Source organism: Notothenia coriiceps, unplaced genomic scaffold (assembly GCF_000735185.1).
Source record: "Notothenia coriiceps isolate Sejong01 unplaced genomic scaffold, NC01 NC01_scaffold00038354, whole genome shotgun sequence".
In the NCBI taxonomy this organism is placed as follows: Eukaryota; Metazoa; Chordata; class Actinopteri; order Perciformes; family Nototheniidae; genus Notothenia; species Notothenia coriiceps.
Genome location: NW_011371055.1, coordinates 439,094 through 466,687, shown reverse-complemented (window position 1 = coordinate 466,687; position 27,594 = coordinate 439,094). Strand labels below are relative to the sequence as shown.

General features: G+C 38.7%; 4 protein-coding genes across 6 annotated transcripts in view; all 4 read right to left on the bottom strand.

Moving 5' to 3' along the window:
• Positions 1-502: 502 nt before the first annotated feature.
• LOC104968185 (protein AMBP-like) lies at positions 503-6,426 on the bottom strand. Its single transcript, XM_010797759.1, has 10 exons — positions 5,615-6,426; positions 4,746-4,888; positions 4,082-4,158; positions 3,862-3,978; positions 3,592-3,693; positions 3,135-3,190; positions 2,335-2,422; positions 2,020-2,187; positions 1,069-1,242; positions 503-985 (listed from the first exon to the last, which is right to left on the bottom strand). The coding sequence occupies exons 1-10, from the start codon at positions 5,732-5,734 to the stop codon at positions 960-962; spliced, it is 1,071 nt and encodes a 356-aa protein (XP_010796061.1). The 5' UTR covers positions 5,735-6,426; the 3' UTR covers positions 503-959.
• Positions 6,427-6,684: 258 nt separating this feature from the next.
• On the bottom strand, positions 6,685-10,348 carry LOC104968186 (protein AMBP). Of its 2 annotated transcripts, XM_010797761.1 has the most exons (7): positions 9,601-10,348; positions 9,332-9,477; positions 9,166-9,242; positions 8,444-8,563; positions 8,253-8,354; positions 7,946-8,154; positions 6,685-6,838 (listed from the first exon to the last, which is right to left on the bottom strand). In XM_010797761.1, the coding sequence occupies exons 1-6, from the start codon at positions 9,718-9,720 to the stop codon at positions 8,072-8,074; spliced, it is 648 nt and encodes a 215-aa protein (XP_010796063.1). In that variant the 5' UTR covers positions 9,721-10,348; the 3' UTR covers positions 6,685-6,838; positions 7,946-8,071. The 2 variants fall into 2 exon arrangements, with proteins under 2 accessions (XP_010796063.1, XP_010796062.1); XM_010797760.1 differs by having other exon boundaries at positions 7,924-8,154; positions 9,332-10,345.
• A 74-nt stretch (positions 10,349-10,422) lies between these two features.
• ptgdsa (prostaglandin D2 synthase a) lies at positions 10,423-14,326 on the bottom strand. 2 transcript variants are annotated; one of them, XM_010797757.1, is made up of 7 exons: positions 14,108-14,326; positions 12,313-12,452; positions 12,146-12,222; positions 11,080-11,190; positions 10,890-10,991; positions 10,757-10,785; positions 10,423-10,646 (listed from the first exon to the last, which is right to left on the bottom strand). In XM_010797757.1, exons 1-6 carry the CDS (start codon positions 14,201-14,203, stop codon positions 10,757-10,759), a joined length of 555 nt encoding a protein of 184 aa, XP_010796059.1. In that variant the 5' UTR covers positions 14,204-14,326; the 3' UTR covers positions 10,423-10,646. The 2 variants fall into 2 exon arrangements, with proteins under 2 accessions (XP_010796059.1, XP_010796060.1); XM_010797758.1 differs by having other exon boundaries at positions 10,425-10,646; positions 10,750-10,785; positions 14,108-14,321.
• A 2,780-nt stretch (positions 14,327-17,106) lies between these two features.
• slc27a4 (solute carrier family 27 member 4) overlaps positions 17,107-27,594 on the bottom strand; it is an 18,246-nt gene continuing 7,758 nt past the window's right edge. The window contains exons 6-14 of the mRNA XM_010797756.1: positions 25,664-25,733; positions 25,429-25,520; positions 25,125-25,234; positions 24,648-24,857; positions 24,257-24,383; positions 23,885-24,022; positions 23,626-23,790; positions 20,960-21,106; positions 17,107-20,445 (exon numbers count right to left, since the gene is read on the bottom strand). Of these exons, the coding sequence (XP_010796058.1) occupies positions 20,288-20,445; positions 20,960-21,106; positions 23,626-23,790; positions 23,885-24,022; positions 24,257-24,383; positions 24,648-24,857; positions 25,125-25,234; positions 25,429-25,520; positions 25,664-25,733 (1,217 nt within the window). The 3' untranslated portion in view covers positions 17,107-20,287. The remainder of the gene's footprint in view (positions 20,446-20,959; positions 21,107-23,625; positions 23,791-23,884; positions 24,023-24,256; positions 24,384-24,647; positions 24,858-25,124; positions 25,235-25,428; positions 25,521-25,663; positions 25,734-27,594) is intronic.

Genomic DNA, 27,594 nt, shown 5'->3' with positions numbered 1-27,594 from the left:
GTTTGAGTTAGCCGGTTGGCCTAATCCAAAACATACGCGCTCTCGCTAAGCGGTCCTACGACGCTGCTTATCAAGTGGATCGCTCAAGCCAGCCGTGTCCTATCTAATTAAGTGTGCGAGTTCACATAAAAGGGGCAGGGTTAGCAACATTTGACCAATCACAAACATGGAGAAGCGCACTAACAGCGCAGCGTCATACTTCCTGAATGAAAAGTTAACGATAATATTAGACAAATATGAAGACGTTAAACTTTAAACATCCATGACTTAAACACTTTATCCAGGATAAAAGCAACATAGTTGCACCTGCAAGGTGAATACAGCTGGTAAAAGAGAAAGTGTTTGAATGCGTACATTAACAGGTTTATGATATCACTGCCTAAGACACGAGTGGATCTGACTTTAATTACATTTGACTCGAGTGTTTCGTCAACTTAATGTGTTNTATTGACAAACACTTTCATATTGTAATTTAATCACATTACACCGTTCCATATTATCAGTTTCTCCTTTGTGGTCTGCTGTAATATAACTTCCACTGTTGGGGAGAAACTGATAATATGGAACGGTGTAATGTGATTAAATTACAATATGAAAGTGTTTGTCAATACAGTTAGTTGAATGTAATCAAATGAAAGTTATGTAACAAATTTAAGTAACAAATGGGTAACAACCAAATGTAATGTTTGTCTGTAGAAAACTATTAAAAAAATATATTGACAGATATCAGTGTTGAATACTGTTCTTACATTTGTTAGACAAATCTAAATTCAATCAAATATAATACCTTTCATAACTTATTAAGTTTTTAAAAGGGTAACTAGTCATCTGTAATATATTACATTTATAAATTGACCTTCCCAACACTTCAGATATACCATGAGAGATGAGACAAAAGCATGACTCTTTATTGGGATGCTGATTCAAGTTGCATCTCGGTATTATGATGAGCAGTTAGCTCAGTTTGCTTTCAGGAGCTCTCCCTCTGTAAAAGACCAAAAACACATAATTATTTCCTCATATCTGGGTGGATATTTCCATTTTTGTGTGTGTTTAATAACCCCTCACCGTCATTGACCACCCCGCAGTACTCGTCACACTCAGCCTTGCTGTAGAACTTGTTGGCGTTGCCCTGGCAGAAGCCCTGTTTGTACGGCACGCAGAGGCCCGCGGTGGAGTCGAAGGCCCAGACAGGCGGCTGGCCGGTGCACGGCATGGCCGCCATTGGCAGACGACACACAGCTGGAGACACAACAGAGGAGAGTTCATATTGTCATGCATATCCAGGGCAGGGCTAGGCCATCCATATTACACGACTACTGAATATTTGAAAGAAAACAATATCCTCTTTCACTTTTTTTATTGTGTTATTTAAAACACAAAGGATTTTGCCAATACCTATACATTATGACACCCATATTCTACGGTTTTCCTTTTTTTAAATGTATTATTCACAGCTCAAATCTTAGCATTGGGTATTGTTTATTATATGTATATGTACATAAGTAATATAACCACACTGTATACATCTGTTTATATCCTTATACTGTCTATACAGTACCATACTATCACTATACTGTCAATACCATTTATACTGTACATACTTCATCTGTTTATAGCCTAATTATTCATTCATTCATTTTGAATCTGAATCTGTTAGTCATTTTAAATTTGGCCTAATAATGGGAATCCCAACAAAGGGTTTTGTGGGTAAGTGTGGGTGGGTTTGGTAGTCATCCTCTCTGAGTAAGGGCCATTCCAAATTAGAAAAAAAGGAAAATAAATATATATATAATAAATATTGCAGACACTGTGCAAAAAATATTGATACTGCATGATTTGTAAAATACATTCAATAAGTAGAGGTTGTGTTTAGTATTTAAAATCAAACTCATTCATAATAACATTAGTTTACCAAAGTGCTGCACAATCGAATACAACAAAACAACAATTAGAACAATAGTAAACATTGATAGTGAATTAAAAGTCGATCAAATATGTGTTTAATTCACTCATGACCTTCAGTGCGACATCTCTGCAGACACTCTCTCTCGTTTTCAAAGTTGTTCTGGTTGCCCATACAGCCTCCGTAATTGAAGAGTGCACAGCTCATGGAGGAGGAGTTGTAGTAGTAACGCTGGTGCAGCCCGAAACATGGGCCTGTTTCTGGTGCTGCTTTACAGGACTCTACGTGGAGAAGTAAAGGGAGGATATTCCTATAGTTTCAACACCAGAATCAGAAACTCTTATCTTGCATTCAACACACATTTATTTTCACGAATGTCCTTTGTTTTGCAATAACATCTTAGCGTTTTGGGGTTAAGCTGATCTTACCGCTTCCATTGAAAAGAGGTGTATCATCACCAGAACCCTCGACATCTGCTAGAACCAGAGAAGGCACCACGTCTCTCCTCCTCCTCCTCTGCATCACAGCCCAGACACAAATGTCATCACTTATCATGTTTATAGCAAACACATACAGTATGTCAACAGCATACAGCTTTTTATTGTACTGTGAGGTATCTTAATGTATATAACATGTACATACAGTATATGACTTATTCCTTCATTTTACTTGCAACATTATGTCCCCTCCACTATTTGATTGCACTTTTTTATTGATTTCTTTTTAGGTTGCATTGTTGGAAGAGCCTAGGACTTGAAATTGACAATAACTGTTCTTTAGCTGTTGTAAATACAGTATGACAATAAAGTTGTTGAATCTATACAGAATTAAAGCTATGAAGACAACTCTTTGAAACTCATTTGGACGGCAACACAATTTAAAACTACATTGCAGCATTTTGTTATAATAGTCAGTTATAGATGCCATGTGAAGCCACAACATCAAATGCAGTGTCCACCTAAACTCCCATGAGAGTGACAATGAGTGCTTTTATTTATTATATATAGAAGGTACATTTTGGTGCTCATATCTGTAGTTTTACTCCAAATACTGCTCAAAGGAATATAGAAACTATTTTATTCAATTAAAGCACAGTGGACTTAAATCACTCTTTAAAAAACAATAAAACAAGAACTATATTAAAAGTATTAATTGAATTGCCTTCAAATTAAATATATAATCTCAATAAGACCCTTCAGGTTAGATCGCTTGAATGTATTTTGAGTACCTGAGCCTCAGGCTGAGCTGTCGGCTCCGCCACCACCTCTTCAGGAACACAGTCGCCTGCAAACATTTTAAATTAAGACATTTAATACAAGACAACCATAAACTTTATAGCCAAACAAAGTCTCACTGTATTTTAAATTGTGCTTGTGTTTGTGCAAAGCAAGTATTGGACATAATTACAATTAAAAAAGAGTGGAAAATAAACAATTATACAATATATACATCTCAAAAAAGAAGATGAAGCCGAACTAAATGAGTGAAAATACAAAAGGTGATGAGAGAAAAAATTTGTATCTGTAAGACACTATCGACGGGCTAAATTACAGCCAACACAATATAAAAGTGGGATATTATTTACATTAAGTGTGCAAAAATAACATATTCAATTAAATATAAATGTAAAATGTACAGTGAGAAGTTATAAGTCCAGTAGTGATGTGTGAAAATCTATATTTGACCTTTGTTCTGCTTAATTGTGATAGTGTCATCACTCATTCCCTGATCTCTGACCAGTGTTTTGAAGTCCTCCAGCACCGTGTCTCTCACCGTCATGGATCGACCTAGACATTAATAATAAAGGGAAATTACTAAACTGAAACTTTAAATGAGAGGGAAATCCTCATTTAAATAATTGTATCGAATAGTTGAGATGTAAAATAAATATAAACAGGGTACCGAAGTTAATAAATAAACGAGATGCAGTGCGTATTTTGAGAAATGTCACTCACTGAAAAGCTTAAGTGAGGTGCTTGTATCCCCTCCTGACTTCTGTTTGCTCATTATTATAATCGCATACTCATTGTAGTTTGTGTGAACCACATAGCCATCCACGTCTGCCCCCCACTCTGTTGAAAAGACAGGAAGTAATATTAAAACCTGCAACAACTTCATGGACCAAATGTGACCTTAAAGCTGTATCACTGCAGGATTCAATAGAGGGAGACGTACTTGCAACATGGTAGGAGAATCGTCCTGGTGTGGTGGTCAACCCAAAATCCACAGTCATCTCATTGCACGTTCCTTGTCTGCAAATACACAAACAAAGACTTTTAGATATAAACTGTCCACAACAGCTTCACCTGCGCAGAAGATATGATTGTTTTATAGTACACAGAAGGCTTTGTCACTGCAATGCCGCAGTGTAGCAATTCTCTTTTGCAAGAAACAGAATTAGCCTCATAACGGATATGAATACAGTTTAAATATTTAGTATGCAGAAAGACACATTTTAGAATAATGTAATTCCATTATTTGTTCTTGTTTGTGTATTAAAAACCTTTTCATCATGTTTTAGTAGATCATATTTTGTATTATTAATGTTATCTATCCGAGTAAAAAGTAAATATTCCCCCATGAAGATTATTCGTAAACAGGTAGAAAGTGAAATAAAATGAAAATACTCAGGTGAAATGGGTACTTTTGTGATATTCTAACTATAGGATAAACTACGATGTCTGTGCATTATAATGTGAAACACATATCAATCTATTTGTTAATTAAATGGTCTTGATATCTGATTATCTAGGATGAACCTTTTTGTAATAATATTTAAGGATAACATTTTTCAGTGTATTAGTTTGTTTGTGTGTGTACATGTGAACTCCTTACAAACCTGAGTACCCTCCGAGTGGCCTTGACTTTGCCCTGAGTGGTGCCGCTCTGCAGAACCAGTGTACCAATGGCTGAATCCCCCCTCTGACGTTGCATGTGGGGGCATGAACTGGCACTGGCAACATCATGCCATGTTCCCATGAACTGTCAGCAAACGGTAACATTAGGATTTTACATATTTCATATTAATACACATAAAAACCTCACATTGAAATCGGTAATGGTGTTTCAGTATACCAGACCAAGAAACTAAAAACAAAAGCCTAACCCCAGCAAAATCAACTTCACATTTACTATACTATACTATATAAATAAAGATGCAACAAAATGAAGTATTAAAAAAGAAATTGTTTTGCACTGCTTGCTTTAACTGTCACTTCACCGAACACTCGATAGGGGCAGCAACAAATAGATAATATAGACAAACAAAAAAAAGTTACACAAGAAAATCTATTTTTATGCAGACGATGTTATACTTACTTATATGTACTTAATATGAAATTGTTTTATTACTTAAGTGTACTTAGTATTAATTAATTTAAACTCCACTTTCCTGTGTTTGAGAAAATGTAGTCTGTAGCCCAAACTGCTTAAAAATACTCAACAATTGACACAAAAATACAATGTAGGTTTTACGTTATTTTCATTATGCATAGGTCATATAGGGAGGTTTCCAACTGCCTGTAAGATTAAACATTTCATCCCTGAAATATTAAATAAATGTTATTAATTGTTTAACAGACATAAAAGGGTGAAAAAAGGATCACATTAAGTTGTATTGCATTTCTGACCAAACAAAATAATACACTCTAAACTACAGAAGACTATACATAACATAGTTAAAAATAAAATGCAGTTTGCCGAGCTCACCTGGGCCAGATCAAAGTTCTCCTGCGAGGGGTAGAGAGGGTCTGGGAGGACCGGGACCCCCTGGAGGGTCCACGTCCAGCACAGCAGCAGCAGGGAAACCTGAATCACAGCGTTATGCATCCTATCAGGGCGTCAGTCCACTCGTCTCTGAAAGGAATGATCCAAGACCCTGAATCCAGGAAAAGGGCCACCTCCTCACTCCTTCTTACCCCCCACCCTCCACTCTTCAAACGGGGAGGGGGCATTGACCTGTGATTTGTGTGCTGTGCATGCACTCACTCCCACCCAGAGTAAAGTAAAAAAACAAACAAGTAAAGAGGCAAAGTTCGGATCCCTGTCTGTGACAGTTTGGCAACAAACAAGAAATCAATATGTATCACACTATTTGAGAAACTAATGAGTCATTTTTCCATGAACAGTTTTCTTTTGGAAGTTATTGCATATATTAAAATACAGTATGTACAGAAAACCAATAAGCATTTTAGTGACATTATTAATTTATTATATTTTTCCCATACATTTTATTTTCAGGCTTTGATTTCTTTGATCTTATGTATATTGCTCTCAATAATTGATTACATTATAAACAGGAGAAGACATTTGAATTGCTACTGGTCCTTAAAAAAGAAATGAAGCACCAACAGAAAAAAGGTTCTTTTAAGGTTGGCTGGTAGTGATATAGTAACATTCATACAGTGCGTGCTGTACCCATATTGTCACGATTCTCATGTTATGTCACGTTTATAGTTTTGTAGGTTTGGGTGTTTTTGCTGTTTTCCATGTCATGTTTCCCTTTGGGTTATTGTCTTGTCATTAGTTTCCCTGGTGTGTCTAATTGTCTGATTATGTTCACCTGGGCCCCTGTGTTTTCTCCTCCCTCCTCACCTGTGTCTTGTTGTGTGATTGAGTCTTGTGTGTATTTAAGTTCTGGGTTGTCTGTCTGTCTGTCTTGGTTCGGTTCGTCTTGTTCTCTGACTAGTTCTGCGGTGAGTGTTCTGTTTGTCATTGTCTATATATCATAGCCTTGAAATAAAGGAAGTTTCAGTTTAAATCTGCATTTGGGTCCTGCTTGTTTCACAAACCGTGACACATATGAAAGTCAGTAATAACAAATGTGTTTCTTTCTTTTAGGAAAATGTTTTTTCACACTCATACATAGTTTTACATCATAGTCTGCTTTGTGAGATGACCCTCCTTTTCCGTTGTTTCACAGGATCAGTCACCCTGTAACAGTAAACAGATATGTTTTAATATGGCTAGATTCAGAGGTGGGAGAAGTACTCAGATCTTGTACTTAAGTAGAAGTACCAGACTGTAGGAATACTCTTTTACAACTAAAAGTCCTGCATTCAAAATGTTACTCAAGTAAAAGTACAAAAGTATTAGCATAAAAATATACTTAAAGTACCGAAAGTAAAAGTAGTCATTATGCAGATTGGTCCATTTCAGAATTATATATATATATGATATGTTTTGATTCTAATTATTGATCATTAAAGTGTTATCAAAGCTGGTAAAGGTGCAATTAGTTTTAATGACTTTGTATACTGCAGGTCCTGTAGCTTGTGAATTTACTCCAGGTGGAACTAAAGGTATTAAATACATTTAGTGGAGTAAAAGTACACGATTTACCTCTGAATTGTATTCAGGTAGAAGTAAAAAGTAGCACAAAATGGAAATACTCAAGTAAAGTACAAATACCTCAACATTGTACTTAAGTACTTGAGAAAAATGTACTTAGTTACTTTACACATCTGCCTATATTAGACACAAAATATCATATAAACCATTTTTTATTTATTAAATATGAGTAGGCATACATTTTTTATTCTGGCATGTGTGAGGATGTGAAATAAAAAGTGTTGGGGTGGAAAAGGCCTCATGTTGTTGTGTAGGGGATTTATTTATCAAACATAAATAAAGAATGAACCATTCAATTGTCTTTTGTTGTATTTAATTCTTGCAAGAAGTACTGTTTGCAGAGTAAAAGATGCAGAATAGAGTTTGTGTTGGATGTTTAAACACAGAGGGAATAATGGCAGTTTAAGCTTAGCGACAATGTAGGGAAAGGTGCATTGTTCATAGTTCATCTGAAGTTGAAGGTCCTATTGTCTATGTTCATAGATTGTAACTAAGAACATCGCAACAAAGGTTCTTAAGAACTTTTCCCAAGCTGAGCAAAGAAGTGAGAATGCCAGTAAATAGAGATAAACATTAGCAACTAAGAATCAAACAGTGATATTCTTGTAAATGAGTCAAATACTGTTCTATTAAGAGTTGTTTATTTTAGACCCCCTGGATTTTTTCACCTCTCAATTCATTTGTCATCACCTGGTCAAACATTAGCAGCGCCCTGGAACCAAAGGTGGCCCCTCATTTATTTCCAACCTGGTGGGAACAAACGTCTCAACATAAGGTATCCAGAGCGCATGACACGAGGGTTTTTCAGTATCCAAATTAGATTTCAGCACATGAGGATGAAGTTCGTACCTGGGGCTGAGTTGAGATGGGATTCGTCTCCTGCTCACCTGAACACTGACCTGGGAATATAGTGAGATGTACTTTCATTTATTTCTGTGTGTCAAGAAAAGTCAGGGTTTTAAGAATGACCAGGTATGATCAGTAGTCCAGGCGTTACCTATATTCTGATTCACGATGATAGCGTCATCACTCAGTCCATGATCTCTGACCAGCGTCTTGAAGTCTTCCAGCACAGCAGCACTCACACTCTTACTCCGACCTGATGGGGACATCACTACCATTACACAAACTGATACATTTTTCTATGAAAAAACACAACACATATTCATATATTTACTTGTCACTCACTATATAGCTTGATTTTGGAGGTTTTAGTTCCTGAAGGTTGTTCAGTGCTCAGCAGGAGCATCATTGCGTACTCATTATAGTTGGAGTGAACCACGAATGAATCAACGTCTGCTCCGAACCCTGGGGACAGAATAATGTTGAAATTATGAGTTTACTTTAGCATTAACAATAGCCTGTTAAGTGAAAGATATGTAATGTCATGCCACAAAGGGTGTTTCAATTAAATCAATAACAAAAGTGAGATTGGGGACGTCACAAAGTAGCTAAGGATCATGGGTCGGCTTCTCCTGGTTAGAATGTATTATTGTTTATCGTTCAGGACATTTTGGAGCCGGCAGAGGTCTCCCCCTCCACAGATAAAATGGACCTGATCTTTTAAAATGTGTATCAATGTGTGTGATAACTAAAGACCCAAATGTGTGATTAAATGAATTCTCTACCCTGTTAACATAATAGTAAACCATCCCAGATCTAAAGAGTATATGGTGAAAACTTGACTTAAAACTGCATGAAAAGTACATTTATAATCCTGCACAGATGAAAACCAAAAATGAAACCAGGTTGAAATGGCTTGTTGTCATGATTCAAAATGACAGATTTGCTCTATAAATTCAAAAAAAGTTACTACAACTTAGTAATTAACTTAATAATGTGGGTCCGGGGACATGAACACAATACATTTAACAAAGGATGAGGACAGGAAGGAAGCTAGAGATACATACTTGCAACATGGTTGAAGAATCGTCCTGGAGTGTCGGTCAAACGATAGTTTGTGGATCTGTGCTTACACGTGCCATTCCTACTACATTCAGGCACACACACAACAAAAGCAGAGATTAAACTAAATACAGCACACTTCAAAATACCAAAAATGCTTGCAAGTCCGACCTGAATCTCGCAGACATCATGGTGAAGTTCCCATCAGGAGCCACTTGTTGCAGATCAAGTGCAACAATGACAGGGTTCTCCCTCTTGTCCTCCATGTAGTAAGGACAGGAGGAAACCACCGCTACCTCATTCCACTTCCCCATGAACTGCAGGAGACAAATATAATGTAGAGCAAAGCATTTCCCATGGCAAAAAAGATGGAGGAGGAAGGGATAACCTAATTTTTTGTCATCTACGAATGAATAAAATCTGTATTTTAGTCCACTTACCTGGCCAAGGTCAAAGTTCTCCTGTATGGGAATGAGATCATCTTGGAGTACAGGGCCGGCCTGCAGCATCCAGGCCAACCCCAGGACCAGCAGAGACCCCGGACTCACCGCTCCCTGCATCCTGTCAGACCCTCAAACTGACTCAATGGGTTTTTTGTAAATTCCCTGCCTCAACACTACCAAAACAAAAAACACAACTAAAAGAGCAAAGTTCTGTCTCTTTATCTTAGCGTGTGTGTTCACTCGATATGATCAGCAGAGGATCACTGGACTTCAGAATTTGAGGCTAAAACAAACAAATCAATACCTGTCAGAATTGAAAGGCTTAGCTGCATTTTTTAAAGGGTTGTATGAGGTACTTACCAGATAAACTGTAAGAACAGTTAAATATAGTGTACACTGATATTGATTTGTATAGTGTCTAAAATAAGTTGTATTGCTGCCCCACTTCATGGCAGTACATTGCTTTGCTTCAATGCCAGAACTCCTGTCTGTGAACGTGGGGCATATCGATCACCATCTTCTGTAGGTTATAAAGTGATTATAGATAAGTACCACAAACAACCTCACTTTAAAAAAAATTCTTCACTTTTCCTTTAATATCTGATAATTACTAGTGAAAAAGGCAGCAGTGATGTCACTAGATTACCCATTAGAGAGCTATTATTCACAGAAGGGACAGTGTTGTGGAGCCCTGTCTCTGCCCCCTAGTGGTCACAACACACACACACACACACACACACACACACACACACACACACACACACACACACACACACACACACACCATTTGGTGATTAAGAAAAACAGACAAAACATAGATTTTTTTTTAAATAGCCTTGAGGTTTATATCCTTTATTTAATGTCAGCGCAGTAGTATGAAAATAATGTGAAACACTAAATAAAGAGCATGATGTATACATTACATTGGAAATATATGTTAATTATCATCCTTTCAGCCATAATAAGGAAGTTTGCTGAGATAGAGCTTTTTGCAACACTTCATGGTACAGTGTACGAACAAAGAGGTGGAGCAGCATCATCTCCTGCAGGGAGAAACAGAAACTCATTTTGACTGAAGATTTGTTGTGCAGCAACCATTCAAAAACCTTGTAGGACATGGTTTAAGTCATTTAAAGAAAATAAAACAACTCACCTAGCCAGATCTTGATGACGGGCAATTTTCTGTTGGCCAGAAAACATTTATGGTCATTTAATTATCCTTTAATATTTGTGTGGATGTGAATAAACTGTATTATAAGTGTATGTGTGTGTTCCCTATACCTTACCTGCTGGAGGTGGAGTCAGAATAGACTCTTTGGGGAAATGCTGGGACAAGGCGAAGGCTTTAAACTTCTGAAGGACATCAACTCTGGCCGTTTGAGCGCGACCTGCAAACAGAGACACAGAAAAATGGTGTTTGCTCTGCAGCTCACATGTGATGGAAATAATGTGTATATCTGTGTTTGTGTGTCTCACCGTAAAGCGCCACCTGCGTGTACTCCCTGTTAAAAACCTTGTGTTTGAGAACCACAGCGTATTCACTGTAGTTTGTGTCAACCACTGTGATGTCCTTCACCATGTTATGGCCTGAAAGTACACACAGCACAGATGAGGGACTAATAATAATAATACGTTTATTTATTAAAGTACCTTTCACAGAAATATAATTCACAAAGTGCTTCACAGTAATGCTGTCACTTGTCATGTAGTAAAAATAACCTTAACCTAAGAAGTACGAGGATGAATAGAAATCCATGAGGGTTATATTATAATGCTATATCAAGAATAATTAGTAAAATCTGTAAAATAAAATAACCTACAATATTGGATGACTTGACTTTTGTGATTAAGTATTGGACATTGTATATGTGACATCCAACAAAGAGTGTCTATTTATGTTATGTATGAACTGTACCAAACCATATTATAACAATACTGCAAATACATCTTTAAAAAGTTATACATTTTCTTTTTGCATTATACAGTTTATGCCCTAAAATAAAATCATTTTAAAAAAAGGAAGACAAACAAACAATTAAATTCATAAAAGGTGCATGAGTGCATCATATACACAAAACAAAATGTATTAAAAACGATACAAACGTATATACTTCCTGCACCCTATATTAAAATCTGTTTAAGAGCACTCAGAAATGGAGCCTAACGGTAGTCCTGCTCATTCTATAGTCACATGTTCAATACATGTTCCAATCATGTTCATCCTTGAGCTTCCTCTTACAAAAAGCTATCGAAATAAACCTAATGTTAGATTTGTCTGCACCCACAGCTTCACTGCTGCCTACTTTCATGTATTGCTTGTATCGTTAAATCAAAAAAAGCACATTGACTGGTAATAGTCACATGCCTTGCGTTGGCAATGCAGCTTTTATCCACGTGATTGTTTGAGTTTGTTTGCCCGTATGGTTCAAAATCAAACATTGTTCTAATGCGGCCAAATATTGACATTGTAACTAAAAGCTAGACCAAAGATCATGCTTAACATCCTTGTTGTACAGGATGTGAAGATGAGTCAGAGACTTACGTGTGCTGAAGTAGGAGAACTGTCCGGCTACATTGGTCCTCTCGTAGTTGTACACCTGAATCACACAACCTAAAGGTCTGAGGCACACAGAGGAAACACAATGTGTCTATTTTTTATTTTAAATCCTTTCTTCTTTGACACACATTTACATTTGAATACAGACTCACGTGAGTTCCCACATGGTGAGATTAACGTTGCCGTTTGGCATCGCTGTGACAACGCCCATGGAGGCCCTCAGTTTGCTCCTGAAGGGGACAAAACTCGGAGAATCGTAGGCCAGGCCTAACCGATACCATCTCCCTGCAAACTGAACAGAAACAGGCACACAAGATAGGTGTTAGTTTTAAAGATTTTGATGGGTGCCAAATCAGGCAGCCATAACACCAACTCTGCCAGATTCACCTGATGGGCTCAGAGTGAATTGCTTTGTATTTACTTGAACTCAAGGGGACAAACCAATACTGCTGTGATTGCGGTGAGATTATTACCATCCTGGCAGAAGTTACAGGGGTGGTGCCAAATCCTGCAGCCATAACACTAGCTCTGCCAGATTAAGAAAGCCCCATTTCATGTTTCACCTGCTTTATTTTGGTCAAACAACCAGCTCTGCCAGATTTAGAAAGCCCTATTTAATGGAGGTACATATCAGACAATGCAACTCTAAAGTTCATCTACGTTCTTATTAGTTTATTGACCAACATGTATGTTTAAGACACAGAAGAATAAACTATTTCGGTATTTGGGGGTTAATACTTGATGTTCTTTCTTTTTTTTTCATATATTTTATTGGGCATTAAAAGTACAAAATATAATTTTACAGAACAAGAAAGGGGCAGAAACACAATGCTCACTTTCAGTTTTCTATTTTAAACATCCCACCCAGCCTCCACCTCAGGTAAACAACTAAATTAAGCACACAAAAAAAAGAAAGAAAGAAAGAAAAATAATTCTAAATAAAAAGATGATAATAATAATAAGGGAAACTGTAAGCAAAAGATATTCTTACAATAAGAATAATATGAACCAAAAGGACTCAATCGTCCGATCTGTTAGACATAATATGAAAGATAAAAACGGGCTCCACATTTTATTAAAGTTCTTTATAGAACCTCTAAGAGAGAACCTCAGTTTTTCCAATTGATGTTCTTTAATAATAAAAGTTTTGTTGTAACTTGTAAGTAAGACAAACCCCAAATATATCTAGACTTGTCCATCAACTTTTTTTCTTCTAGTCAGCAACACACAACGTCACCAAACATGGGCATTGGGAAAACTAAATTCTATATATCACATGCACCATTTTCCAGCTGTTATTAATTGAACATTTATTTTTTATTTATGTATTTGGTTTATTTTAGCATGAAAGCCCCCAGTAGGAAAACAAGTGAGATTTATTGGTAAATGTTGAAAACATTTCCTCTAACCACAGCATTTCCTTATGTCCGCATTAGAGCCTTTCAAACACTGACTGGATGGAGGTGTGACTGTTGAATCTTACATGTACCCACACATTGGCAATGAACCCTTTAACGTACATATAGTATCCATCATAGGGTTCTTTTAAATGCTTCTGGGATGAATACCAACAGGAAATAAATGAAGAAGACATTTCTCATGATGTGTTTACCCTGGGGAAAGTCATACTGACCTCTCTCAACCTGAGGAAACCAGAAGGCCAAGGATTCACAAATCAATTAATCATGACACTTTGTTCTTTGTACTGATGCTTTGTACTTGGTTTGTTTTTGGCCGCCAACTGGTTAGCTGTTCTCAAACATTGACTACACACACATGTGGACATGTTCTCAGTCTTTCTTATGCAAACACACACAGAACACAGCGTTCCCTCGTCAATGGAGATAAATAATAACTAACGAGAGCAGATACTTTTTATCATAAATCTGACTGGTTCAAACACAATACTACTGAAAAACAAACATGAGAAGAAGTGTGATCTCTTACCCTCTGCAGGTTGAAATCTTTCTGTGGCTTCACGTCTGCGTCCACCATCATCACGCACAACGTCACCATGACAACAGCGAGCATAGTGGTCCTCATGGCTGCGTCGAGAAAAGGAGAGGTGTCTGAAAGGTTGAGAGAGGGTATCTGACCCGAGCCTAAAGGGAACTGCAGTCAGTCAGAGACAGGTACAGAGTGGCAGAGCCTGTGGCAATGTTTGTTTTTCTGCTGATCCACCCACCTGCCTGTCAGCCAATCATCGCCGCAGGGGAACAGGGGCCAAGTGTTGAAGATGTGTGGCTCCAAAACAAGCCAGACTTAGACTTCCCTTCCCTAAAGGTGCAGCAGTATGCTTGTGGTCTGTGAACATCATGAAGCTCATGTGCTTCCCACACAAGCACAGACACGCTGCTGACACGAGACATTGTCCCACAACACGAAGAAGGTCAGAGGTCCTCCATTAAAGGCCTAACAGTGGTGGAAGATGTCTTCAAATAACTAACATTAGTAAAATAAGCAAAATCACAATATAAACACTCAGTTCTAAGTAAAGGTTCTCAACTGGGCGTTCATTAACTTAAAAATATCAAAGAATTAGTAACAAAGTGTCATTTTAGTATTTAAAGTAATGGCTCTGGTTAATTGATAAATATTAAATCTAACTCTTAATGCCTAGTAGATGTTTAATAAATGTAGTAAAGAAAAAGATACAACGTTTTCCTATGGAATGTAGTACTGTAGAAGTACAAACTGGCAGAAAAAGAAAGGTGTTTATACTTCATAATTCAAAGGAATACTTCATCCCCCAATTTAATATTTGTATATCAATTACCCAATAAAAGGGAAAATACCCTTCACACCTACAAGTAGTGCACCTTCACAAGCATAGGTACAGTATGTTTATGTAGAAGTGTTTGAAATAGTGAGGTTAATCAAAAATGCATGTTTGGAAAGTAGTGATCGTTAAACTTTAAATAAGACTTGCATTATCTGTTCGTAAGAGTTTGTTAATAATGTTTTTCTGTTGTTGTTTTGGTGTGCAAGTATTCCTTTAAGTTCAGTACTTTTCCCACACCTGTCAAGAACAATACTGTGTCATCTGTTGGCTTGAATTGAAGTGTAATAATTGCATATTAAAGAGGACAAGTTTGCACAACTAAAGTATGAAGTGCTAAAACTCACTCATGTCACGACAAGAGAAACTAGTCATATGTTTCTGTAATAAAAGTCCCCAGGTTCATTTTGAAACTCCTTTTTGAGTTCCAGTTTCAGGCTGACTCATTTATTATTCATTATTTCTGTTTCGATAGTTGGCTGTGTTGTCCCAAAATGCACAGATGAGTAAAGCGTACTAAAGATCCTTTACTAAAATAAGTAGGCTCAACACTATACAATAAAATATATAATACTTAATCTAATTTGTATTTCTGATGTTAGCTTAAGATGATTCATATGTTTTACCACAGTGTGCAGGAATCTCCTTTAAAGGAAGATATTGAGCTCCTCTCAGATTCAAATATTGTTAAATCTCTTTTTTTCTTATTTGATACATAAACATGTGACAGTACTGTTATTTACAGAGAATCGTTTAGCTGTTAAAAAACAACAACTGGCCATTCATACTTTTTGACTAATGCCTAATTTTACTTTACAGGAAGCTGGCCGGGGATGACCCAAAGTGAACTGCATAACCTGACGTTTGGTACAGTGAACACAACGTTTTAGGGTTAACGGCCATGCTGTTAGTGTTGAAACGGTTGTGGTTGTAAATTGTCTGGATTATCTATACACAGCATCTGAACGATTTCAAAAAATAGTTACAACAATCGGAGCCTAAGTGAACAATTTAAATAGTTTTTTTATTAATAATGATTTTCCATTTGATGCAGCATTTGCTTTTATCTAGTTTTCTTGAAACTCATGATATATACCGCTAGCCTTCAGTAGACAAGAGGACATCAGTGTGTGTGTGTGTGTCTCGCACACACACAGTACACCTCACAGACCTCCACTACAGACTCTGCACAAGCCGCCTTCTGTGCAACGAGAAAACAAAATCGAATAATAATTTAAAAAACCTTTCACACACATAGGCAGACGTGTTCAAACTCGTTTCCTTCTCGAGCAACGCTTGATGTTCCTGAGGACCATGACAGGGAAAAACAGAGAAACAGGAAGTGCAAGCGTGAGAAAATATTTATCAGAGGCATGAGGGGGCAGAGAAATGTTTTACTCAGCCAGGGTTTTCTGCTAGATCACCGTTTTTGTCTGGTGTGTTATGATATCTGCATTGCTAACTTAACATTGACCTTCAAGGTGATTTATGAGTCAAAGTGTATTAGGGGGCTGGCAGTAAATTGGTTTAGTCTGTCAAGAAATAAAGGTGAGGAGCTGTCATGTCTAATGAAAATCTGTTCAAGGTCAATTGAGGAAAACATCCCACATTCTAAAAATATTTCATGTAAGGTTTCATTTTGACCTCTACATTTCCATCTACAGTAGTTTTAGTTGCAGTTTTACGTCCTGTTATTATTCGTCCGAAGGCTGCATAACAAAAATGATGACATGGAAACTTGTGTGCGCGTTCACTCTCCTTTTCTCTGAGAAAGAGCACAGCACCCCCCTGTGGCCTCAAGTCCTCAATACACCACAGAATGTTGCTCCCTTCAGGTCTTAAACTGATTTATCTACTTCCTCCAAATCAATATGCATTAGCCGAGAAGAGAAAGATTGATCTATTTCCACACCAGTTGAATCCAGAATTATGTTTCCCCTGGCTGGTTCCTTTTGCCTTTTATAAAAAGATAGAAACTCCTGCCATTCGATTGTCTTACACTCATGCTCCCGCTTTTCTTTTTTATCCAATCACAAAAGCTTTGTTTTTATGCAAAGAAAAACAAAATCAAACACATATAGGCAGTGAAACAATCAAAGTATAATTAACAGCTCCTTAATAATCAAAATAATAATTTAAAACTCCTTTAAAAAAAATAAAGAAGTGGGAAATTGAAACATCTTATTCAGAGTGCTCTGCCGTGGGTCAGCCACAAGCATCATAACAGTCAAACTGTGTTCCCTTGGATACGTAAATCACACTTTACTTTACAACATCATCGTCATTGGTCTCTCATTCGCCTTTTCAGACATTCATAAAAGGACATTTCACACTCATCGTTAAAGAATAAATACAAGTGAGAGAGGGACTCTTTGCACAACAGAGGAAGCAGGACTGAGTCTCAATCGGTCAAACGGCTAAATTGGACTTTCCCCCCCCAATCAGGGAAATGATAGGTCAGAGCGACTTTGACGACTAGCCGTCAAGGTCAACGGTGTCAGTGCAAGGTATGAATGAAGAATAGCAGTTTGAACGTTTCGAGAATCAACCTGCAGGAGCAAAATAAGCCAACGTTTTGCAGTTACACTACGGCAGCCTGGCTGTACTGTAGGTGCAAAAGTAAAACAAGAAGTCACAGGGTAATGGCAGACTACGCATAACACACAAAAGATATTTCAGAAAAGTTTGGAGTGTGTAGTTGGAGCATTCATGTTACCAGACCGTGCCAATAACTGACCAAAAAATCCTACATCAAACTCCATTTTTAAACATCTGAAATAGCGACAGATTAAACCAAAGTCTGACAGGATCGCAGCAAGATGGAGCATACATGGTGGATAATGGAGGACTGGTATCTGACAGGGGGTGCAGCTTGAAGAGAAGGGGTGAAAGGTCACGGAAAAAGAGCGGGAAGAGGTTAGAGATAGATGAGTTAAAGAGGATTGGGGCGGTTGGCAGACACATGATAAAGGCTTAGAATAAAAGGTGCTAAGCAAAAAGGATAGTTGGATGAGCAATAGACCAAAAGAAGATGGCAGGATGAAGGCGTCAGTTGTTGGACTGCCCTGGATTTTCAAAATAAAAGCATGTGCTCCCTGGATTTAGGCCTACTTTTCTGGGAACTTCAAGAGGGACAAATTTGAATACGGTAGCTAGAAGCTGAATAAGTCAAGCAGCGATGCATGATATGTCGGGCCGATAAATGATTGGCAGATAATGGAAAACGTATTTTATGTATTGTTCCTATAGCTAAATTAGTTAATCCTAAAAAGCCCAATTGCTTATCTTTAAATACTTTGACTTGATGTTCTATAATATATGTTTTCCATTATTAAAGCCAAGTTTAAAAAGACCTCAACCTCATGAACTTAAATATTTATTTATTTAGATATCTTATGCTTGTTATTCATTTGTATTTTTTTTTAATGATACTAATAATAAACATTCATTGTTTTCTCGTGTTAAAAATAGTGATTTAGATTTGGTTAGGTGAGATTTAATATCAAGTCATCTTTGCTCTCTACACCTATCAAGCCTTATCCTTTTAAAATATAAACATTTGAAATGATAGATTATTTCATCGTTAGCGGCCATAAACAGCAGGGAAGGAATCCATATCGTGCATCCCCAGGAAATAGTCCAACTTAAGGAGAAGTTTGAGAATCTGTGGGCCAGGGCCTGTGGATCTGGGAGGAGAACTCACAGTAAGGCACAGTGCTCTGCTCGTGTGGTAAATGATGCTCATTCATGCTGCTACAACCTCTGATGACAGCTACTGCAGACAACAGACAAAACATTGATGACGAAGCACATTTCCCCCTCTTCTACGGTTCCATTTCAAATGCATCCTCCGCCGTGAATGAGTCCCCCACTCCCGCCTTTATATCTTTGGATCTTTCGGCTCTTTTGAAATGTGGCAGAACATCCCTCTTAGCAACAGAACAAAGTTGAAAACACAAGTCCTCGCTGATCAGGCGATTTGGTGCTTATCTTCAGTCAAGTCCTCTTCCGAAGAACACACACACACACACACACACACACACACACACACACACACACACACACACACACACACACACACACACACACACACACACGATAGTCTACCTTTAAGGACCAAACCTGCACAATACAGCCGCACAAACACCCTGCATGTAGGCTCAGTAGCTCCATGGTTTTAGCCCAGGATTTAAATCAGATCACTTTGTTTTCCAGCAACTGAAAATAAATTCTGCAGCTTCATTTTTGAGGACTCCCAACAGTTACGATTTGGATTAACGTAAAGCAAAAATAATACCCGATACATCTGCAAAAAGAGAAAGCTCTTGCAACAACATAAATTACTAAAGATCAAATTCTCTTAAATATGTAAACAAACACTACAACTTAAATATATTTGGTGTGATGCAGACATATTTAAATACAAAGCTTGCTTTTATATCAGCTCTCCCGTGGTGCGGCTGATTATTGCACTGCAAACGCTGGAGTCCTATTGCACTTGAGTGGATCTTTCACTGGTCTGATTTAACTTCTGTCACTGTCAAAGGCTTTTCCAATCAAATTCTTCCCTTAAACTTAAGCTCTACAGTACGATTGGGAGAATTGGAGACAATAGCCCAGAGAAAAACCTTCATAAAGCTAATCTAGGATAGAGAAAAGCTGTTTTTAAATCACACAGGTTTGTCACTTCTGGCTGATTGTGCAGGTGAAGTCAACGGTAGTGTCTCCAGTCTTTCACAAAACATCAAACAGAGAGACAGTGTAAGTCCTCATAGGTCCCTCTGCTTTCCCACACACACACACTTTCTATCCAGGCTCCTTCTCAGCATTCTCAAAGTCTGTTGATATCTGTGGTTTAAAAGTTTTTGCATTCTGAATGCCAGGTGCTCCGTTTGTCCCCCAGCATCACATGGTGGTTTGACGGACAGGGATGAAGAGGCGTGTCTGTTAGAAAAGGGTGTGGACAGGGGGTGGTGTGGCGTTTTACCAAAGAGACCGGGTTCCTGGGTTTGTGCCTCTCTCTGTTTTTTGCTGAGGTAGCGAGAGGAGTTGCCGGGGACGGATGGAGTAATGCTGCGTGTGTGTGGCGTGCATGAGTTTGCTTTTAGAGATTTTTGAAAGAGTGTTTTGAGGGAATACAATGTGTGTAAATGCGTTGGCAATTGAGTACGGGTGCAAGGAGTGTGTATGGCTGTTCATTGAAAATGGTTTTCTATTATGGGGACAAGGTCCTGCATTCTGCTATCCTGGTCACTTCTTTTCTGTATCTGTGTGTGTGTGTGTGTTTGTGTGTGTGTGTGTGTGTGTGTGTGTGTGTGTCTGTGTATGTGTAGTGGTCAGCCTGCTCATCACAATTTCTTTTCCCCTGACAGTATGGAGCGGTAGAGCTCCTCGTCCAGCTGTACATAGCAACCTCTCCTGGAATCCAGGAAGTACAGTCTGTCTGACACCAATGTGGGGTCGAAGTTGTCCCGACGCAAGTCCGTCTTCTGAAACTTAAATGTTCCTGAGAAAGAGATGGAGAGATTATGAAGATATTACATTATGATTAGACTGCCATTTAGCTGCTTTACCTTACTGTTTCACTGCTTTAAGAAAGTTATAAAAATGCACCACTATCTAACATTTGCTCTCAACAAGCAACTTACATGTTTTATTTGAAATATATTCATATACAAAGCAGTTTAGTTATACTCATATTATATATGTAGTTATACCCTATATTCTGTGCCTCTGGAAATGTTTTTGGAGAGAGGGACATGTGGACTACCTTGCCTAGCCCCAAAGAAGCACAGAAAATGAAAGGTGGGATGGACCACATTGTTTTCTGACTCCTTGTTGGGACAGTTTTAAATAAAACTGGAAAATGTCAGCTAAAAATGGTATTGTAATTATTTAAAAGTAAAATAAAACTAGCTAAAAAGGTTTGAGATTTATTTGAGAAAACCCTTTAATACCAGCCTGTTTTCAAAAATTGCACAAAAATAAAACTGTTCGCTTCGGAAAATGTCATTTTTTACCTGTCTTGTCGACCTCTGGCAGGAAGCGAAGGAACACAGGTCTGGCGTACGGAGGGATAGCTTTGTCCATGTCCTTCACAAACTTCTCCAGGTCAGTGGAGTGAGATGGATCGGCGATGGCGGCCATTCCAGCCTTTCCCTCTGCTCCTGTGCACACAGACAGCGTGGGGGGGGGTGGGGGATTAGATCTGTGGACTGCTGAGGTTCAAGGTCACACATATGCTTGTGTTTGGGCCATAAAGCCTGGGCATAACCCTCCTCATGACTTCAAACCGGATCTTACTTCCCCTCATGTACTGCTAGTTCTTAAAGACATTGTGAAAACTGATTGATATTCTCTATTTATCAAAAAAATTACTATTTTACACAGAATTCTAAAAACGGAAGGGTCGTGGACAGAGCTAAGCATAATTGAAATATACTCAGTCTAGACCAAGGGTCGGCAACCTTTTTGATATGAAGTGCCATTTAAAAAAATTAATTGTTATCAGCGTGCCAACGATCGAGAATTATCAACGTGGGGGGGGGGAGGAGCCTTGCTGCGGGGAAGCAGTGTGTGGACCTGACAGCGCAACTTATGATGCCGAATTTAACAAACACATTTCAATTATTGGTTTAAACGGCATAATAATAAGGACGATCGTCCGTTCTGTGATTCTCCAGAACACACGTTATGATATTAGGGCAGTGCTTCTCAAAGTGTGGTCCACTGGTGGTCTGTGAGTATATAATAACATTTCACATTTTAAATAAATACATTTCAGTTTTCCGCACTCTCGCGGGAATATCTCCGCAATGGAGCGAAGTTAAGTTTCAATTGCATGATATAGCCCAGCGCAACACCTTCGTCACACATGTTGCCACTTGTTTGTACAATTTTCAGGCGATTTGTAATATGTTCTAGAAAAACGATGTGTTTTTTGATATTTGTGGAGTTAGGTGGTCCGTGAGTTTTTTTTTTATTGGTTAAGTGGTCCTTGGTATGAAAAAGTTTGAGAAACACTGTATTAGGGTCATGCAGAGTGAGATGAGATCGCTGTCCCTTTAAGAGAGAGAGAAAGAGGAGTGTGGCTTTTGCATGTGTGTTTGTGGATGGTAGAGCGACAGTGAGGGAACGTGTATATGTTTCTGGAAGTGAAACGAGGAAGCAGGCCTCCCAAGAAGAGCTCGCCTCTCTCCAGTCATTTAAGCTAAAGTGGGTTATTGAACCTGAAGCTTGTTGCTTCTGCCCTCCTCGGCTACGGTCTGGGAGCCGACAGGAAAGTTCAACACACAGATGGCCAGTCCGCCCCTTTGTAGCATATTATTTCGATGCGAGATGAGCAGATCGCCACTGGGCTTTCAACTAAAGACACAGCCATGCAAAAACTGCGGCATTTGTACAGCTCCTTATGGGTACTGCAATTTGTGAAGTGCTTTCCTCCGTGGTGAAACGATCAGCAGTGCACCACGGAGGAAAACGGCAGAAAGTCACCTGGAGTTAAAGAGAGCGGGGCTGCGTTGCGTGCATGGCTTCCTTCTGCAGGTAGCGGGGAGACGCGCTCTGACGGCGGTCTCGTTAAGGATCCGAAAATACAATTTAAATATTTTGCACACTTATTCCTATTGTGCCACTGGTTACGGTGCCGCGTGCCAATGCTGGCACGCGTGCCAGGGGTTGCTGACCCCTGCGTCTAGACATATCACACAAGGAAACAGCTCAATTTGATTGACATTTTTTTGTAAAAATGCATCTTTTCATATACAAATGTGTACTTTAGAAACATGTTATGAACATAAAACTAATTTTAATGATGACAAAAGCACATATCTTTACCGTAGGCATGTCTACAGTATCGAAATGTACAGTTTTATTTGGATAAAAGTGTCACCCAAATACAATGTAATGAAATGTCAAAGGTTTTGTGGCTGAAATACAGAGTGAAACTGAAAACTTTTATGCATTTGGATTTGAGGATTAAATGGACCATACCATTAATCGCAACGAGTTCAAAAAACTCGAGAGAAACAGATAATTGACTATTTAATTACCAGGAGTGGTCTTGTCAGTGTGTGTCAGTGTGTGTGTTTGTTGTGTCATTTTATGGTTATGGGATGTTAGTCATCACATTGCATTCCCACTATGTAGAGTCTGTTTTGTGGACACTAGGGAGAACAGCTGCTGCGATGCTGTAGCTAATGTGGATCCCAATAACCTAAAACCCTAATGCTCTTGTTGAACATCTGTTTGTGTGTTAGTGTTATTGCTCTTGCTAATCGACACCATGCATACTAGGATCTGCCCTTGTAGTTTAATAACGTTTATCTTTTTTTAAATAATATCTAATCTAATCACAGTGGCTGAAAAGTGGCATCTGTATGTTGCTCTTGCACAGCCTCAACCACAGCTCAGCTTTATATGTAATGACCTTACAAAATTGTATAATTCATGTCCCAATAAATCAAGAGTACGCCAAGACCCTGCAGCTGTGATAGTATTAAACACAGCATGGTGCTTGTGAAATATCTGCTCAGTATTCCATCCATCTTCCTTTACACACTGCAGTGACCTATTTATTGGGCCCACTCATGCACAGCACCAAAATAACAACTTTATTCAGAACCATATTGAGGAAAATCTCAGAAAAAGAATACATAATAAAGCATACATGAATACGGATTTTTACCTGGTACTTCCACGCCATAGACAACTACATCCTTCATGTCTAGCAGCCTGCTGAGAGTCCCCTCCACCTCTGTTGTGGACACGTTCTCTCCCTTCCAGCGGAAAGTGTCTCCTGTGCGATCTTTGAAGAACATGGAGCCGTAGTCGTCCATGATCAACACATCACCTGTTAATAAGAGGGCAGAAGATTGTATTCATTTAGTCAGTCAGCATAGAATTAAGGTAAAAGTTAACTTTGCGTGTGTGTGTGTGACTCTAACCGGAGAGATAGGCACTGTCCCCCTTCTTGAAAACACTTTGAGCAATCTTCTTGCTGGTTGCTGATTGGTTGACGTAACCATCAAACCTCCGGAGAGGGTCATTCTGGATGATCCGGCCCACAAGCTGCCCAGGTTCACCTACAGGGAGAGGGAGAGGAGGACAGAATAATTTATGAATGGCAATTATTATGGCTTATCAAATGACCATCATCACACATGAAGCACAGTCAGGAGGTAAGAAAACAAGGTGATATTTTGGCAGTATTAGATATGAAATGTTATTATATAATCAGATAAATATCAGTATATGGATTTTTTTACATTAAAGCTTTCCAAGTGTAAAACTGATAAGTGTGTATAGAGTAAACCTACCGGGTTTACAGGGAATACAGACGCCATCAGGTCCCCTAATGAGCTCCATTGTCTCCTCGTCAACCCTCACCAGTCTGATGGGGTAGACGAAGGGCAGAATGCGACTGTTGAAGCCACACGCTCCAACCTAGAGCACAGACAACAAGTATCAACAAAGCAAACTAGTTTAAACCGGTCACAAAGCTGCAGTGCCATGTTAACAAATGGGTATCAATAACGACATGTTTAGGAGTATTTCAGAGCAGAAGAGATAAGAAAAGCCTCTGAACATAATGTGAACAGGTGGGGTGGAGGAAATTGGAAATATTTCCAAAGAGGGTATTTTGCTACAGTTTAAAAACACAAAGAAAATCTTTATTTCGAAGATCTGAATTTGTTTCTTCCTTCCCACCTTGTTGTCAAAGTTCCCCAGGCTGCAGTTGCACTCTGTTGCTCCGTAGAACTCTGCGATCACCGGGATATTGAAGCGGTTCATGAATTCCTCCCATATGGACTGGCGCAGGCCGTTGCCGAGTGCCATGCGCACCTGATGCTGTTTCTCCATGTCCCGGACCGGCTGGTTCAGCAGGTAGCGGCAGATTTCACCAATGTACTGCACAATCTGGACGAGAGTGGATCAACATGGGATGGAGAAAAAACAAGTTTAGTGACGAGACGGAATACAGAGAAGAACTACTGATTTAATACCAAGATTACAATATATAAAAAGTGGATTCAAAAGGAATTAACTGGAGAATAACATTAAATTGTGACACTATTTTTAAGGAAATTGACAGGGAATACGTTTTATTAGCACCACTGTGAGATTGTGGTGCGCTGCTTTGCCATTAAATCTGAGGCAGTGAATCGTAATCCACAAAATACTTACGGTGCACTTGTATTTGGCACAATCGTCCCAGAAACGTGAGGCGGAGAACTTCTTTCTGATGACTACAGTCATGCCATGGATTATACACTGGCCCACTCCCACAATGTTACCTGTGGAGAAAAGGAATATTTACATTTTCTAGCTTCGACACGGAAACATCAGAAGAAGTCAAGAACACTGATGGGAAAATTCACAAAATGCTTAAACTGCACAAATAAGACAAAAAGCAACTGTTTAATTCTTAAAAGGTGACACATTTGCAGTTTGTATTATGAACTTTAATCATAAACAGTTATATTGTTACCTGCAGAGTGGTAGAGTGGAAGGCAATCATAGAGCACATCGTCTGAAGTCATCCTAAAGCCATAATATACCAAAGCTGCCATGCGGTAGTACCTGAAAAGCAGGTGAGGAAGGGCAAGGGAAGAAAGGGAAACAAGTTGAAACAAAGCCAACAAGTCTCTTCGAACAGTTGTAATGCTATGACAGTGACATGGATCAACAAAGAGAGCAGCTGCAGTCCCTGTGTGTCCTCCTACCTGCTGTGCACAACAATAGCAGCTTTAGGCATCCCAGTGGTTCCCGACGTGTAGATGTAGAACAGGCGATCTGAAACAAAGAGCAGGTGGACAGTGAGATAAAAAGACAACAACCAAATGTCCCTCAACTCATTCTGGCAAGGGCTGATTAGCAACTTATAGATGCAGATTCAAGAAGAATCCCATTTTGAAGGTAGTTATTACTATTACGCCCGGGGATTCAGTGCAATTGGGTAGCATAGCAAAACTCCTGCATCCATATCTATACAAATTGGCAATATATCCAGTTAGGAGTGCACTAGAAAGGTGCACTTAGTAGAGTGCAGGGCTCCACCAAGTGTGTCTCCCTTTCCCAAACAAATAGGAGTTGAATTTCAATCAATGGTCCCTCCCAGCCCCTTACAGTCAAATGCCAATACAAATGAAGATAACGAAAATGGGGATTTATGAATCTTGTATTGTGCCTAACTTTAGTGGGTTGCAACATATTGGGTATGGATTCAATCTGCAGAGGCTCAGGTTCAATATGAGAACACACTTTCTATGGATGTCAGTTTTTAAAAGGCCTAAATGTGGCCTAAAACAGAAAAGTAAGTCTTTCTTTAGACTTTGAAGAAATTGCCGATCATAAGAACCAGGGGAGGTTATTTGGCATACAATCATAAATGAACACAACTAGGCTAATGGGTCGGTAGTGTGTGAGATTATCTGTGCACAGAGTCAGATATACACGATAAAACGCACGATCATGCCACAGGCCACCTGGCTAAGATAATAAACTCAGAAGAATGCAATGTCAACTGGATTATGTTGGCTAGGAGCTATCTTAGTTCACATACAATATTGAAACCCTCACTGAGTGGGTTGCTTGGCATAAGTAAATCAGCTGTGTGGGTGAACATGAGGTGAGAGCATGAACAAAGGTTACAGGTTTTATAGCTGTCAGTGATAACATATAGTTTAGTGTTTAGGGGCTAAAGCGAGGGTGCAGGTGGGACTAGATTCATGGAGTAAGAGTTCACCAATCTGCTTTGTGGATAGAAGGAAAAATGTAAGATGCTAAACAATGGGAACACAAATTATAAAATAATATATATTGCCATATTAGGTTATCAAAAATCTGAATCCAGGTTTTTCCTGTCAAGTTATTTGTATGCTGTACAAATTGCGGAGCCCTTTAAAGCCAATGTGAGAGATAAATGAAATGACTAACTATTACTAATATCGTCAATTCCATTTGTTCTCCTATTAATACATGTTGCCTTAGAAACCAACATAATCTCAGGTGATGAGACACTAATAACTGTAACTAAGTAACGAGTGGAGAATTCTGGTTAACGACAACTTCTCTTACTAGTTTATCAACAACATAACACTCACACTGTATTATTAATAGGGATGGGAATTTGAAAGCAAATGCATATTCGAATATTCGACCCCCCAAAAAACGGTTAACCGAAATGTACATATCCTATAAAACAAAAAAATTGGGTAAAAAAAATTCAACATTTTTAAATAAATAAATACATGTTCAAATACGTATAGAAACCAAGTTGAATTTGTCAAATGTATTGAACTGGTGCAGGCCAGCTGTAGAGAAGACCCTCTCAGCTGGAACGGAGGTTGCGGGTATAGCAAGGTATAGTATGTATATAAGTTTAATTTGGCATAGTTTGCACTCTACACCGCACTCACTAACCTAGTCGAAATATTTCCACACATTACTCCTTTTTGACGCCAGTTCTGTTGTGTAGGACTCTTCTTAGAGTGTAAATAATTACCGGACTATGACTGGTAAAATATGTTGAATAGGGACGAGTTAGTGAGCGCTGTGTACTCGACGCGTCCGGATTTGGTTTGTTAATCCGCGGACGGACCGTTGGCACAACCGCCGTTTTCATGTATCTGTAAAACTGTCGCTTCTCTAAATC